Genomic DNA, 17,228 nt, shown 5'->3' with positions numbered 1-17,228 from the left:
ATTACAGGAGAGTCCCTTTAAGTCGGATGTCGAGCATCCATAATTTCAGGGGATCCGAGAGTTCCTCCCCTGTGAAATTTTTTGAAAAATAGATATAAAAATCTGTATTTTGAGGTCTTATGTGGGAGTAATTGAGTCTACAAAAATGTGAAAAGAAAAAGGCAAACAAAGTCTTTTAAAAGTTATGCATTCTTTTGCAAATCAAGATCAATCAAAATAAAAATTGCGTGCTCGACAAATCGTTGACATTAATCTACGACCGCTTTGGACATCGGCTGGCTGACATGTGACGTCACAAGTCAGAGGAAACTCCTCGTTCATTTACAGGGAAGCGGGAAGCTTATGCAAATATCTTAACCGGTTCGGCGTCTGCTCTTGTTTGTTTATATTTATTTCTATTGAATCTTCTGTTATTTCCTATTACTTTTTTTCATTGTTAAAGAATTGATGTGGTTTCCGTAAATGTGAAATGTTTTTCTTAGAAAACATGTCTTAGAATGCGCTGATTTATTTTTTAATCTTTTTTTGAGCTACACTAAAAAATAAAAGTAAAAAATTCTGAATTTGACAAACAGTATTCTTTTCCGTGTTTTGTGGTAATGGTTGACCGCTGTTTTTTTTTTTTTTGACTGCATATTTGATACATAACATGTGCACAATTAAGCCAGGCTAAAAAAAATAAATAGAAGATATTCTGAGTTCATCAAACAGGCATTCCCTTCCACCCTCCCTCCCCCTGAGATTCAAAGATTGATTTAAAATTTAGAATGGTCTCTGTTTTTGCATCTTATCACACCATGCTGCTGTTGTATGCATGAAAAGTTGAAATTACACTAGGAAATAAAATAATTTTTAGAATACTGAGCAGATATTTATTTGCTTATTTTAATCAATTTCAAAAATGAGATTTTTGGCTTGTGCAAATTATTCTCAGTCTGTGATTTTTTTTTTTTTTTTGAGGGTATACTTCCAGTAATCCATTACACACAATATGTGTATGCGATCATACGTAATATATCATTATTTTTAATTAATTTGTCATTTTTTTAATTAGTATTTTTATATGTCTGAAAAATATTTGAGAGTATACGTCATGTATGGAGTATACCCTATGGGAACACTACTGTTCTCAGTGTCAAAGCTTTCCTTTCTGATAGCAGCTCGGATAACAACAGTTGATGATTTTTGCTGTGTTATTACTATTACATTTTCAGAACTCGATGAGGAGCATTTTTTCATTTAGTGATACAGTGAAACCTGTGTAAGTAGACCACTTGTGGGGCTGTACTTTATTGTAGACAGATGGTGGTTGGTCAATTCATAATTCATAGAGTTTTATATTATGCATAATATAGGACTAATTCTGTACCTGACAAAATGTATTAAAAGGTGAACTTAGACAGGTGGTCAACTTTAGAGGTTTTACTGTATCTATTATGTATTACAATGTAATATTGATACATTGAAACCTCTTGAAATGGCCTATCTTGTTTAGCGGCCACCCCCTACCTACGGCAAGTTTCCCACGGCACACAGTTTTTGGCCTATTTGGGTAATGTTAAATCAACCCTTAAGAGCGGCCACTTAAACCCCTTAAGCGCCAGGGTAGTCGCCAGCCGGAGCTTCGAGAAAACTGGTGACAACTTTATCATTTCGCTTTTTTTTTTTTTGACCTGCATGCTTTTGTCTTGCGAACTGCCTGGAATTCTCTGCATGTTTTTGTGGTTTCAGGTTTTAGTGTGTATGTGTGTGTGGGGGGGGGGGGGGGCATATTGAGATATAGAGACCTGTAGGTGCAAACTAACATTTCTCCAATTGGCTGCTTTAGTAATCAATGAGGACTGACATTTTTTTCGCAGAAGGAAGACAATTTTAACTTAAAGGAAAAGATTTAAATTTTAATAATTTTTTACCTCATTTAGATTGATGATTGTAAAAAAAAGTCTTTTATGCAGTATTTTGGATTTGTGATGAAATATTTATTGTGATAAACTAAAGTAAAATTTCCAATACAGCAAATTTTGGAGAGAATTTGTGAGATTATCGCTAATTTGAAAGCCACAACTGGTGACTCAATTCAGGATTTACTTGAACAAGTTAAATATAAATTTGAAAAGAAAAAAGTAGTTTCTGTAAAACTAAACAAATACAAATTGAATCATTTTTTCCTAAAAAGAAGATATCATAGAATAAACCATTCTTTTCTTGAAATATCATTAAAAAGTGTTGAATTATATAATTTATACAATCATTAGGTAATTATTTTAATAGTTTAACTGAAATGCAATGTGAATGTGTATAAACTTAGAATAATTTTCAGATAATGGCTCCTAGAACAAGCTTCCAGCCAAGTTCAAAAAGAAAATATGATAGTGATATCAATTGTTCTGTGAGTACTTTACATATTTATGCTATAGCTTTTCTGTTCCTTAGAAACTTCTATTTCTAAAGCATTTTTATGAAATAGAATTAAGTTAAAACTATTTTCTGATATTAAAAATACAGGTTATAAAAGTTGACTTACAACACTTTTGCTCTTAACGGCTCATGTATTGGAAAAGTCAGGGAATTTTTTTTTTTTTTCAGTTCCTGTCCCCACCCTGTAATACAGAAATATGTTAGAACATTGTAAAATTGTCTGCAATCTTTGAAAATTTTCTAAAAGTATTGCAAACGGAAAGCATAAGTACACCTTTATCAAAAGATTGAGGTTCAAGCATAGTATATCTTTTTAAATAAAAAGCTATGCGTGTCTAAGATTTTGAGTCTTAGGGTGTTTGAATACATTCAGATGAATGTATTGGGGCATAATATTTATGTTCTTGAACTTTAAAAAACAAGTAACTTGAAATCTGAAAGGTGTGGCAATGTACCATGAAGTCCAAGATAATTGGAAAAATATCTTTTATCTGTTGTTTTAACAATTTAAATTAGTGATTTCAGCTTTCAGTTGAAGTAAAAGTATTTGAAGTCATTATTATGTTGCTTTTGTTTATTATGTGAATTGTTTGAAATATGATTTTTCTTATAATGAAAAAGAAGAAGATGAAACTTCATAAAGCATCATGTGATGAAGAATCTGAAGACAATATGAAATATGAATTGCTGAGCTACCAGGTTTGCTGTGGATTTATTTTTCTGCTTCTTCATTATATATTTGTGTTTATGATCCTTTTAGAATGGAGTAAATTATTTTTTTCCTTCTACTTAAAATATAATTTATTGTACTAATTGATACAGCTAATGTTAATGTTTCAGACATCATTCTATCTGGATTTAGATCTAGTAATTGAATTAAACTTTTCTCTGTTATGGTCACTCAAGGATGGTGATCTGTGGTCACAGGCTTATGCTCTGGGACAGCAAAAGCTAAATGAAAGAAACAATACAAATCGTCTCAACATCAAAAAGTTTAAATAGAAAGAAAATCTTTGCTCTGAATTTGCTTTGAGATGAGAGTAGCAAGAATTGAGATCAGAAAGAACATTCTTTCTAAATCAGGAGCTAATCTATCAGAGCTGAAGTTTAGAAATTTATCTAAATCTATCTTTATTAATCCCTTTTTATAAAACTTTTTTTTATTATTATTAAAAATTTTCTTCTTTGGAATAGGGACAGCTGCCTTTTCGCTGGAAACACCCTTGGCTGTTTGCACTCCAAGCAAAAGTCTTATACTGCACTTAGATATACACTTCTTAAATCCATGTTTAAAAAGGTTTGAAAAACAGAGGTTCATTTTTTAAAAAGTCACTGATCCATTAGACTAATAACTAGCCAATTTTATATAATCATTCCGTAGATTCTTGAATATTGGTTTCAAACAATGAAAAATTAAAGAGAGCAGCCTAAAAAATGTAAAGCAAAACTAATTAACATGACAAATAGTTGATCAGCAGTTTTCAATAGACATTTTTGTGCGATTGGGAAAGAGAAGGGAGCAGAAAACTCTTTTTCTGTGACACCAACACTAATTTTGAAGTTGGTAACCTTATCATATTTCTCCCCACCCTTACTATCCTTTTGCAGTTCTAAGTTTATTTTGCTGATATATATTATTATTATTATTATTGGTTAATAAATCATGGGCGGTGGGGGGGGGGGGAGAAAAGTGCTTACCAATGCCTTTTCAGAAAAGTGTACAACAACACCGCTTCTAATTAGCTGTGATAAAACAAACAAAATTATTTAAAACCAAACTTATTTTCAGCTGTTAATTTCTTTCCAGGATACAAACAACAAGAATTATATTTATTTGGCAGTAGTAATTATTTATCGCTTGCAGGTGCATCACAAGAGTACTGTGTTTTTTTCTTTGCAAAATTAGCAGATTTTGTATAAGCTGATTCCTCTAATTTGACTAAAAAGGTTCCAAAAATTATCGGTTTTATTTACGGAAATATGCGTTATTTTGCTTTCAGATTTGCTCTTTCAATAAAAAAATTGTGAAAGATCCGTTTTTGTTTATCAAAATTTTGTGAAGGGTCCGTTTTGATTGATCGGGATTTTATGAAAGGTCCATTTTGGTTGATCGGACTTTTGTGAAGGGTCCGTTAATGGACCCAAATATCCTCTGGCCAGACCTCTGCTTATATCAACAAAGAATTAAAACTTATAAAAAGTAGTAATATTTCAGTCTAATAAACTTGGTTTTTCTTATACTTTTGCTTTTTTTTCTTTGATAAATGTTTTGAGATAACACTTTGAAACATTTTAAATTACTGTATTTTAAAATAACTAGTTTTTATTTCAGAGCATAATGGAAGGTATGCTGATTTTAGGTTGTATTGTTGAAATCAGGGAACACTATTTCATCTGCTCTTTGCCTGGTTGCTTAACTGGTAAAGTCCCTGTAACAAATATATCTGATAAGTGCTCTGAAATATTGAAGGATGAAAATAGCACTGCACAAGCAGAAAAGGTAACACATTCTATTTTTGTTCATACTGCTGCTTGAAATAGGATTTTAAATTTTTGATATTTTTATGGAAAGTAAACTATTGAGACATTGAGAGAGAAACTTTATTTTTAAAAACCCATAAAAGACATGATACTTGAAGTATTTCCAATCACTAGCCACTACATCTGTCTGGCAGCATTTGAAATCCATATCGGGGAAACAACACATCTTTTGAGGCTATCTAAGGGTCAACCCAATTTTTGGCATCTTCATAAGGATGGAAGTGCTGCTCAACCAAGCTATGTGTCATCAACTGGAGCAAGTGGTAGTCGGGAGGGGCAATGTCAAGTAAATACAGCGGGTAGGGCAGTACTTCCCACTTGCAGGGTCCACAGACCTCCTATTTTTTCCTATTTTCCTACTTTTGAAAATTTTTTGAAACATTTCCTGCTTTTTCCTATTTATTCCTTTTTCTTCAATGCATAATCTTGTTTCCGCCTTTTTACCCAGACAAACAACCTTACTGATAAAAAAAAGGGGTGTCTCTTTTTGCCCCCCCCCCCTCCAATAGTACAGTAAAACTAAGCAAAAAATGTGCAAAACACAAACATCCCCCCCTTAAAAAAAGTATAAACATGTTGCAAATAACTTCTTACCCTTCCAACAAGAAGGGGTAAAAAGTCCCAGCATTTTGTGTGTCAGATTTGGGAGAAAAGGGGGGGGGGGCAGAAAAATCCTCTCTTTTTAAATTTCTATTACTTAAAAAAAATACTCAAAAATTGCAGAAACCACTCTATAATAGCCAGGTATACTAATAACCTGGGGTGTCAGGCAGGGGGGGGGGGTCCATGGTGCAGTTTGCGCCATTGGAATTTTCAAAGAAGTTTTTTGAAGGGATTTTTTTTTTTTTTTTTTGAAGGCTTTTATTCTGGAAGGGTATTTCGTAATGCTTGAGGGGTGCTCCATAGCTTTTATTTTGGGGAGAGGGGGTTAATTTGCATTCTAAAATCAACTACTGCAGTGAAGTTCACGGACAAATTTCACTGATTTTTAACTTTTCCGAAATAGGTTTAAATGCTTCACAAGCTCTGTGATATAGACAGTGGCATGACTACAGTTTCTGCCGCGCGAGCGATTCCCCTATTTTCCGCCCTTTCATTGAGACATATCTAATGAATTAAAACCATCAAAAATTATTGAACTTAAAATTGAAAACTTCATTTAAGGAAGTAAAGGGGAACTAATTTAATCCGTATTCTTCCTACAAGAAAAGGATGAAGGTAAGGGCGATGTCAGGTGCCAATCTTGGAGAAATATTCTAAATTTACGTCAAAAATTGCAGTTAAAGGTAACGTTTGGGGGATGTGGTTCTCTCCCGAATCTTTATCGAAACTGAAGTCAGTTTTAGCCTTTGGTGACGTTAGGAAGTCTGGGTCTTTTCTTAAATATTTTCCAAAATTTAATTTTTAAATAACAATTTAAGTCTCTCTTAGAGGACCGTTAAGAGAATGAGGAAGGTTTAGGGGCGGATGGAACTACGGAAATATTTAAACTTTGAACCCTGAAAAACGCAATTGGGACATTCTCCAGAAAACGTAACTTTTGAATGCAAATATTTTGAATACTCATATGTGTATGTATATATATATATGTATATATATATATATATGTGTGTGTGTGTGTGTATATACATAGTTGCAATTTTCTTCCTTTTTTAGAATATTGTTTTCCTTTTTTTTTCTTATTTTTTAAAGCACAATTTTCCTATTTGAAATTTTTTCTTCTATTTTTCCTACTATTTTTTTTCGAAAAACTGTCTGCAAAACCTGCACTTAAGTGCTCTCCTAGTGGATTTTGACTGGCGTTACAACATGTGGGCGAGCGTTGTCATGCTGAAAAATTACCTTGTGGTGTCTGCTTGTGAAGCAGGCATTTTTTCTTCGAAATGCTTGGTTTAAACGTTCCAATTTTAGTCTATAGCAATCTCCTGTGATGGTTTCATTTGGTTTGAGCAGCTGAAACCAAACTATAAATAGCTGATCCCACCAAATGTGGAACAAAAGCTTGAAACCATGGATATTCCACTTTGCTGAAGTTGTTGATGCATGGCCAGGTTCTCCCCATGATTTTCTACTCATAAAGTTATCGCAGGACATCCATTTTTTCCATCTCCAGTTACCATACAATGCAAAAATCCTTTCCTTTTCTGCCGTTGAAACAGTTCTGTCAATATGTCAAAAAACTCCATTCAAAGTCTCTGAGCTTCTTCTACCTTGCACCCAAAGGTACGGCACCCAATAACCTTGCTTTTTAATCATTCTCCCTCCCCTCAAATGCTTTCAAACATTTCGAAACTCTTTTGTGATCAACTCCCAATGATTCTGCAGGTTCAACTAACGTTTGACATGAGTCTTCATAAACAGGGTTCGTACGCTCCTTACGAACTCCTTATTAACTCCTGCTTTGTAAGAAAAGAAAATAAAGGCCCTTAAAACTCCTGAATTTTGGTATTATCTCCTTACAAACACCTTATTTTTTATTCTACATGGTCTTTAAGATTTTCTTCCATTGCCAATCAGATACAATTGTTTATTCTATACCGAATTTTACCGGAATTCCATTATTTTTACGTCTGTTAATACTGGAAATATGATTTTTTCGTTAGACCATTTTCTTCCCACATCTGAATTTTTTCCCCTTACTCTAAATTTCTGACCATTATGCCGATAATTATTAATAATATTACATCTTGTAGTTTTGTTAAAGTACCATTCTAATTTTTTTTTTTTTTTTTTGCTTTAATAAATTCTTTTATTTGCCGTTTTTAGACTTTTCGGTGCTTTCATTTTGATTAAAGCAATTTTTTTGCATCCGATATGAGAATCGAATTTTCCTAATTTTTGATGCTTATTATGCTTTTCTAGGAGGCAAATAAATGAAATTTCTTCTTTTTCCTGTAAAATCACGAAGTTTCAAGCGAAATTCTGTGTCCTTTATGAGAGTCAAAAAGTTAAAATTCTAAATCACTGCTTTAATTTGATTTTTGCTTCAATTATGTCGATTGTTATGAATAATATGTTTATTGTAGAGCTCTAAAAGGCAATTCTAAAATAATTTACTTAAATTCTTTTATGTGCCGTTCTTTTTACTTTCAACGAGTTCACATTGAAAATCGCAATCTCTTTGCGACCGCCATGAGAATAAGATTTTTGCATTTATGATGTTTACTATGCCTTGTGAAGAGGCAAGGGAATCAAGTTCATTTATAGTTTTTTTTTTTAAATTAATAAATTTAAAAGTTTTTAATGAAATTCATGCTCTTTAAGAGTGTTGAATGTCTGAAAGTTGACATTCAACAGGCATAGTAAACATCATAAATGCAAAAGTCTTATTCCCATGGCGGTTGCAAAGAGATTGCAATTTTCAAAGTGAACAAAATTGCTCGCTAAAATTAATTTTTGTTTAACTATTTTAAGTGTACAACTTAATATCTGTGGTTTGCAGGGTTTATAATTTTTTTTCTTTAAAAAAAAATCAGACATTTTTTTCATTTTATTTAACTCTATTTTTATTTTTAAAATTTTTAAAATCTGTTACTTAATATTTAGAAACATAATATATTTTATACAATAGATGAAAGAACAACTTAATCGCTAAACAGTGGTACCACTATTTCCTAAAATTTTCATACTTTTTAGAAGAAAAATTCTTAAAATTTGGCAGTTTTCTATGTTTATCAGCAAAGAGTCACACAAAAGTTTTGGAATGGTCTACAAAATTTTGATCTATTTTGAAGATTAAAATAATGTGTACAATTTTTTTCAAAAGGATCCCTAATATTTAAATTAAATTTTCTGTGTTTCAATCTCGTATGAGTAACTAAATGTTAAAACCAGACACAAGCTTCACCGAAAATTGTTTGTTGTGTTTGAAGTTTGTCCTTTTGTTTCCTGTAAATATTTCAATTATTTTTATTGTTGGAAGTTATTTTATCATCTACTACTTTCAGTCGGCTTATTATAGTTCTTATTTGAACAATTATTTTATTTTTTAAGTTTTTTTTTTTTGGTCAGGAAATAATACATATTTTGTTTTCAATGGTCCCCCCCCCCCCTCGTGTTTGAATTAGATTCTGAGTCGGCTCAAGTCTAAGAAGCTGTAAATGCTTATTTTACTATTAACTTAGTCTGTTTGATGAGCAAAAATAAATAATATAAGAGTTGTTCATATATTTTTTTCTAAAATACGTTTAAAAGAAATGCATCTTTAAACAAGAAACTAGTCCGGCTCTCCTCTGATATGCCCCCCTCTTGGCGAGATTTTAATTTTTCGCTCGATACGAAAATCGCCAATAAGGCGATAACTTGGCAACCCTGGTTTTGCAACTTGAACGCTGGAAAGTAGTTTCTCTAAGTCTGTTTTTGCACGTGTATGTGTTTTAGGAGGTAGGTGCTCATATGTTTCGCTCTTAGGGAGATTTTAAGTTGAATACTCTAAAATAAAGTTTCAATTCAAACTTTATTTTAGAGTATTCTTTTTCTTGTTGTTTTTTAATGTTAATTTAGTTGAATTTTCTATTTTAATTATGAGTTCGGTTTGTGATGTTGTCCAAATGTATCAATTGAAATTTTTGAATGAATCTTCTTTTTCTTTTTCGTCAGGTCGTCCAACGTTTGGACGTACCGGAGTCCTAAATAGATTTTTTATATTTAAACTAATTGAAAATAAAGAGGTTAGGTAAGTGAACATATTTTGAATTATTGTGTTTTTAGTGTGTTTCTGGTAGTTTGTATTTTGGTCTGGTTGGCATTTTTGTAGCACAAAAATGGTGTTAATTTCACATAAAATCTGTGACTTTATTGTATACTGAACGGAGGAGATCTGTGACTTATATCCGACTGTGATGTATATTAAAAGTCGGAGGGATAACGGACCGAGCGGCAGCGAGGTCCTGGCGAGCCCGAGGTGTCATAGTACTTTCGTAATGAGACCGAGGCAGGGCCGGCGAGCCGAGGTCTCATTACGAAAGTACTATGAGACCGGGGCTCGTATCCCGGAGAAACAACGGAAAAAAATTAATGCATTAATTTCATTAAATAATTAATGACATAATTTGAATTTTTCCTGTTGGCGCTAAAAAAGCATCGCTAAGAACGATGTATGACATATGACGTCATACATAGTTTTCTTGGCGACGCTTTTTTGGCGCCAACAGGAAAAAGTCGCCAAGAGGGGGGTATATCAGATTTGTTCCACTAGTCCTTAAAAAGTAAAATGAACTCCTGCAAAACTCCTTAAAAACTCCTTACTTTTAATTTTCAAAGTTGAGTATGATCCATGATAAAGTAATGCTTCCAGTTGTCCGTCTTCAAACTTTTCGGTGGATCAGAGCGTTCTATCAAAATCATTATTTTTAAAGCATCTAAACCAATTTCTACAAGTTGTTTCAGACAGAGCACCATTGCCGTAAGTCTCCAAAAAAATTCTGTGGGCTTCAACAACAAGTTTTTTTTTTTGAATGAAATAATACAATAAAATTCCTAGTGAGTACTCTTTTTTTTCGGCAGGAAATTGGTCACACTTGCATTGATATCACAAATTTGTTGATCATCCCAGAAAACCTGAAAAGAAACCATGAGGAGGGGAAGGGTGTATTGCACATTTAAATAGCCGGGGAAAATTTAACCCTTTGGAGATCACAGGATACTGCAATTTTGCTACTTCATCGTTGACTATGGAAATTGTGGGCTGCACAGGGAGAGATTTGAAAGCTGGTTCCTTTTTTGCTGTTTTAAAGGCTTCAAACCACCTTTTGACATGCATTTACTTCATCTGCATAAGCTTTCAAAAGAATGGGATAGTGCCTTGAATATTCAAGAAAGGAATAAAGTCCTTTTAAAGAGGTGTTTCAATTCTACCCCTCCCCCCATCCCCCAGGTTGGTTCAAAAAAACTTTTTTCAGCTTGAGTTCACAACCCCCCCCCCCCCCTTTTTTTAAGATTTACTAATAGTATTATGCTGTAAAAGTTTTAGCTTCTTACTCAAATTTTAAGAGGGTGCTCAGTGACCCCTTAATTTAACATTAGCCATAGCATAGAAAATGCCACACATTTAGAAACATTTAATTTCCCCAGTTGTCTTTTTGTAAATAATTATTTTATTGCAATGTACGCATATTACTAGTGTATATTATAATATGCAGTGTTGTTTTTTCAGTTTAATGTATTTTTTAACCCTCCCCTCCATATACTTATAAAGCTTGGGGGAGGGGAAATAGGAATGAATCAGTTGAAATAGGAATCTAAAATCAGGGATGAGATTTTTCCGGCTTTTGCCGGAATTCCGGCTTTTTCTGTTGGCTTTTAAAACCTTTCCTCCTTTTCCTCCTTTTTTTGCCTCTTTCAAGCCTTATTTTTCTCAAAAATCGGAAAAAAATACGATTTTTTAAAATTTTCGGTTTCCAATTTCTTACTTGTTCTATTTTTTCGCCTTGAATCTTCGTCCTCCGCGATATCTGCCAAAAACGTATGTTTTGGAATCATGCCAACGACGTCAAACACGTGCTGCGCCGAAAGTTGCATGCCTCGTTTGAGATTTCAATCTTTTTGCATCCTGAAAGTATTTCAATTATTTTTATTGTTGGGTGGTTTTTTACTCTTTTCTACTTTATATCCGCTTATTTTATTCATCATTTCAATAATATTTTTATTTCTTTAATTTATATTAGAAAAAATGCAAAACTCAATCAAAAAATGTGGCTTAGCACCCACAGTCTCGATTTTTTTTTTTTTTTTTTAACTTGGCATGGCTGCTTTTTTTGTGTATTTAAAAAAGTGTAAAAAATATTTATGGTGAATCTCAAATGGTTTAGGTTTTACAACCTGTTAAAAGTTTTGAGATTTCATGATTAAATGAGGCAGCTGCAAGTTCTTTTTTTTCCAAAATTGTATTAGGAAGTTTTCAAAAACAAATTTTAGGTTCCAATGCAAGGAAAAAGATAACCAATCGTTTATATACATATATATTTATTTATTTTTAATTCTTACTATGAAAAGTATGTTCTACCACATAAAGAAATTTGAGATTTTTCTCTCTGTTGTAAATTTTTACTTTACAAACATCTAATTTTAAAATTTATGTTCTCACTCGTTTAACACTATAAACTCAAATGTTTTTAATGAAAAAAATGTATTTTTCTCTAAAAAATATGAAAAGTTGACACTATTGTGTGATGCAGCCAAGAGTGAACTCTGGCTCCCCCAACCCTTTGTTCAAGGACTCGGGTTAGAAATTGTTGCCTCTTTTTCAAAATTTAGATTTATTTAGGAATAAACACCCTTGCAAGAAATGGTACAATGCCGCAAATTGTACAAAATTATTACTCATATTTAATTAAATACGTATTACCTTTAAAACTGGTAAATTAGCCATTTTTTTGTTGAATTTTTGGATATCATGGCTTCCAGGTTCTATTTTGATGCGTTTTTGGATATCATCCCTTTCACGAAATTTTTTTGGATATCATCCCTTTTACGTAATTTTTTGGATTTCCTCCTTTTTGCCCTCTGACCACTCTCGTTCCTGTAAAATTCTTCCAGTATATTACTAGGGCTCAACCGATGGCATTTTTTGGCCGATGGGCCGATGCCGATTGTTGGCCGATTGTTCAAAGATGGCCGATTGCCGATTGTTTTCCTCCAAATGGCCGATGGCCGATGCCGTTGGCCGATGGCAAAAAAAAAAAAAATAATAAAAAAATCAAACAGAAATAAATTGATAAGATTGTCAGGGATTTAAAGGATCATTGATTCATTTCACTTTACTTCCTTTCTCCGAATAAGAAATTGTAATCACAAAAAAAAAAAAAAATCAGATTTCGACCTAAATTTCTATTTTACGATTATCCAATTTATACTTCACAAGTTTTTTCGCCACATCTGTACATGCATATGTACCTAAGAACATATAGATGACCGAAATATCCATTTTGAACGCCTCCTTAGTTAACTATCGCAAATTCTTTTGTGATGGCCTCATGCGCGTAAACTTGCGTCACTCAAAAACGTTATAAAATAGTAAGTTGAAAACTCATACGTGCGTAGTATGATCTAAAAGTTCGAGACAAGTTTTATAAAACCGTACCTTGAATAGTTCACATTACCGAAGCACATCTATCTACATAATAGTCAGCTTGAACGACTATGCACTTCTGCCAACGTTCGTGCAGCTTTTAGAAGCACTCCTGGAAGACATTTTTCGCAACTTCCTGTAAGGCCTCTTGCGCTGCTGCTTTAACTTCATCGTGGGAAAGAAAGCGACTTTCATGTTGAGGATGCACGGTTTGATTGGTCAATGCTCTGATATGACAAACAAATAAACTAACGTTTCGTCGGAGTTAGCTCCATGTGACTTTTACCTGTTCCCAGCAAAAAAACATTTGCATAGACGCCGCTTTCTTCCGCCAGGAGAAGATAAAGCTGCATCATAGAAGGTAGCAAAAAATGGCTTCCAGGCGTGTTCCCAAAATTTATATGAACACTGGCAGAAGTACATAGTCCCTCAAGGTGACCTTTTGAAGGTGGATGTGCTTCGGTAATGTAAACTAATCTGGGTAAAGTTTTATACAGCTTGTCCCCAAACTTTTGGATCGTACTACGTCTGTTTAGGGTGTGGTTATGCTTCTCCTTTTTTTGACTGCTGTATGATGAAAGAGAAAGAACAACAGCCAAAAAAAAAAAAAAAAAAGAAAGAAAAAGGAAGAAAAATAAAGAGACTGTTTAATAACCAATTGATTTGTTTTGTTTTTTTTTATTGAACATACAACTAAGATTTCAGTAATATTGTAATAATGTATGGATTTAAATACATTAAACATAGTTAAAAAACATGAAATTATGTTGTTAAATCATTAAAAAAATAAGAATAAAACTATGGAACCGTCAAAAAATTACGCAATTAAAGTGGAAAGATTGCACGTGACATTTTTTAGTCATCAAATTAAACAAAAAAGGTAACAGATAAATTACAATATTAAATCGAAATAGGAATATTTTTATACTTATTTAAAATTTATGAATATAAAAGTTTACATTTTTCATAAAAGCTATAACAGTGACATAAATTTTGCTGAAAAAAGAAATAGCCATGAAAAGAGCGAGGTTCTTAAAAAGCAGCTACAATAAACAAACTCAATATTTGCACCAAGTTAATAACTGAATACATATATTACTTGATCTAATGTTTGCACATATAATATTGAACAATTTGATTGTTTAATCTTTTATGAATCTTTACAAACAAGTTCAAATTAAATTTTTCAATTTAACAATAATTTTATGAAATTTAAAAAAATGCATAATAGAAGATCCTTGAAACTTTTCTATAAAAAACAAAAATATCTTATTCATTGATTTTATATAACAACATAAAAATAGCTACTTACAACAGAAAAAAAATCAATCGCTATTAATGATGCAAAAAAGATAGCGCATTACGAAATATATGTGAAACAAGTATGAGAAATACGCAAAATGACATTTCTTGACTAAAATAAATAATCGCTAAATATTTAAGAAATGCTTGAAACAACGAGGGTGAGTTAGGGGGGTCACCCTCTGATTTTGGAGTAACACACACTTCGGCCTCATTTTTACTTCCTTTTACAAAAAAGGAAATCTTGTTTCAATTTGGCCACTGTTGGTGATATTTAGAGAGTTAACTATTGAATCACACTAAAATCGCCAATAATGGGGAAATAACATTAAGTTGGTGTAAAAAGAAGTCCTGTGATGCACACATCAGCTCGTTTTAGTACAGAACCGCTACCACCAACGCCTCGGAAGAGTTTCTGAATCTACTTCAGCACTTCCGAAGAAAAAATTCAAAAGTCCCTCTGATTTCCAAATTATGTCACCATTCAAAACGTCTTTAATCAATTCCTTGCATTAATGCTCTAAATTCTTTCTAAACAATAGATAAAGTTTGAAAAAAAAAATCTCTAATTTTATGAATGGTATTAGTTTTAAACAACTCAGAAGTACAACTACAGTTTAATTTCAGAAATTGAGATAGTGGGAGGAGAGAGGCACGCAAGTGTTCTCGGAAATTAAAAAAAAAGTAGTCGTAAAAAATAGAGTTCAAAATAATCATAAGCATTGAGCAGAAAAATCCTTTCAAAACTTGCACCCGAGTTTGTTTTGACGTGCAATGACGGATTTAAAACAAAGCAAATGTTACAATTGTGCGAGAGGCCTCATAACCATAGGGGCACCGTAGGAGTTACAAAAATGATTCTGATAAATGTTTTACAACTTCTATGATAGAGAAATAGCACCCCAAAATGTATTTGGACGGCCCCAAAACTTGCAACTCCGCCGAAGCGATACAGAAAAGACTGAATTACTGTGATTCATATTACAAATGTCGAAAAATTAAAAATTACCATCGGTTCAACGGGAATCTAATAAAATGACACAAAAAACCGATTTCGCCATCTCATATTTGTTTCCATGGTCTCCAATTCGGCAATATATCACCAAATGATCGTCAGTCTGAGACGCTATGTTAGTTTTGCGCTGAAATAAGTAATTAATTGCCACAAAAAAATGGGTAAACTGGCTTTTCAGAACACGCGATCGAAAACAAAAAGTTAAGTGCACAACTGGAACATACGCACAACCCACATGATGCGAAAATTTATCCTTCTACAGCTTACCATTTTTTAGTTATAACTTATGAGAGATACATACGTACATCCAGCTGCTAGAAAAAACGCAATAATTAACTTGTTTGGTACCTGAGAATGCAGTATTAAAAACTCTTTCAGGGGTGACTGATAGGGGTGTCATACTGAAATTTAAGTAAAGAATTTTATATGAAAGCACACACTCCTTTTACTTTATTTAAAAGGTAAAACAGCAAAGGTCCTTTTTTTTCAAAAACATCGGCCAATTCCATCGGCTTTTCGATGTTTTTTAAGGCCGATGGGCCGATGTTTCCTGCAAGTTAGCATCGGCTGCCGATGCCGATGGCTAAATTGTTGAACCATCGGCGCCGATGCATCGGCCAAGCCAATGCATCGGTCGAGTCCTATATATTACTATTGCCAAGTCTAAAAATATTGAGGAGGGTCCTGTTATGTATGAGAAACTTTTTTTTTACATGTATTTTTGAACCACCTCTCTCCTTATTCACATACATTCTAAATTATAGAGTAGCTTTCCATAGCAACGTCATAATTTGAAACTTAAATGTTTTTTTATTAATTCTTTTTCTCAGTTTATCACTTGTAATAGTTATTTATATTGAGTTGATTTGCTTTTTTGCAGCCTTTTTTGCAATCAATCATTAAATTAGGTATGGTTATTCCATGCAAAGTTATGTCAATTACTGCTGCTAAGTTTGGAAGAATTCCTGATGTTATTTTATCAATTAATCCGCAAGATGTGAATGGAAATCTCAAGAGTAGCTCTTTTTATTCCAACATGGTGAGTGTAACAATTTGTAGGAATTTATATATGCGTTGCTACTTAAAGTTTCCTGTGCATATTGGCCAACATTGAATATATACATATAGAGTGAAACCTGTGTAAGTTGACCACTTGCAGTGCACTACTTTAGTCGTCAACTTACAGAGGATGATTTACATGATAAGGGCTAATTCCATGCCTGAAAAATGCTGTCAACTTGGACAGGGGGTCAACTTCACAGGTTTTACTGTACATATGCAGTAAAACCTCTTTAATGCAGACACAAATGGGGCTTTTTTTTTGTCCGCAACATAGGGTTGTCCGCAGGACGGGTTTAATAATGTTATTTGCCATAGAATCGGGGAATTAAAAATTGTTCGCATTTGAGGGGTGTCTATTAGGAGAAGTTTGTGTGTGTGTGTATATATACTCACACAGTAAAGTCTCAAAAGTGCGAGGCTCTGCTTAATCCGAGGCTTCATTTACATTTTAAATTAACTCCTTTGATCGCTTAAAAAAATATTTTCATTAAAATCTGAAAGCAGAAGTTTTGCTACTGCATTACTAAAAAAGACATTGAGAGGTTTGTTTCAATAACTCCCAACCAGGCACGATATAATCATCAACTACAAGATAAGTATTTAGAGATGCCTTGGAGATAACTTGATATGCAAAATTGATAATGATTTCCACAAAGAACATGTTAACATCCTTTTCGGAGCATCTGATTTCAATAAAAATAGGAGGAGCACAAATTGACGCCACATGAGTTTCATATATGAAATTTGAATCTTTTGCAACTAACCGTTTTTTAATTTAATACATACAATACATGATATGGATAATGATATGCTTACATTATT

At 32.9% G+C, this 17,228-nt stretch overlaps 1 protein-coding gene across 2 annotated transcripts in view; it reads left to right on the top strand.

Moving 5' to 3' along the window:
* Positions 1-17,228, top strand: part of LOC129218136 (uncharacterized) — a 159,560-nt gene that overhangs the window by 604 nt on the left and 141,728 nt on the right. The window contains exons 2-5 of one of the 2 annotated variants that reach the window (XM_054852346.1): positions 2,321-2,389; positions 3,043-3,117; positions 4,751-4,918; positions 16,225-16,383. In XM_054852346.1, coding sequence (XP_054708321.1) covers positions 2,324-2,389; positions 3,043-3,117; positions 4,751-4,918; positions 16,225-16,383 — 468 coding nt within the window. In that variant the 5' untranslated portion in view covers positions 2,321-2,323. Of the gene's footprint in view, positions 1-2,320; positions 2,390-3,039; positions 3,118-4,750; positions 4,919-16,224; positions 16,384-17,228 lie in introns of both variants that reach the window. The other variant, XM_054852345.1, reaches the window with a different exon arrangement.

Source organism: Uloborus diversus, chromosome 3 (assembly GCF_026930045.1).
Source record: "Uloborus diversus isolate 005 chromosome 3, Udiv.v.3.1, whole genome shotgun sequence".
Lineage (NCBI taxonomy): Eukaryota > Metazoa > Arthropoda > Arachnida > Araneae > Uloboridae > Uloborus > Uloborus diversus.
This window is presented reverse-complemented; position numbering and strand designations above follow the sequence as displayed.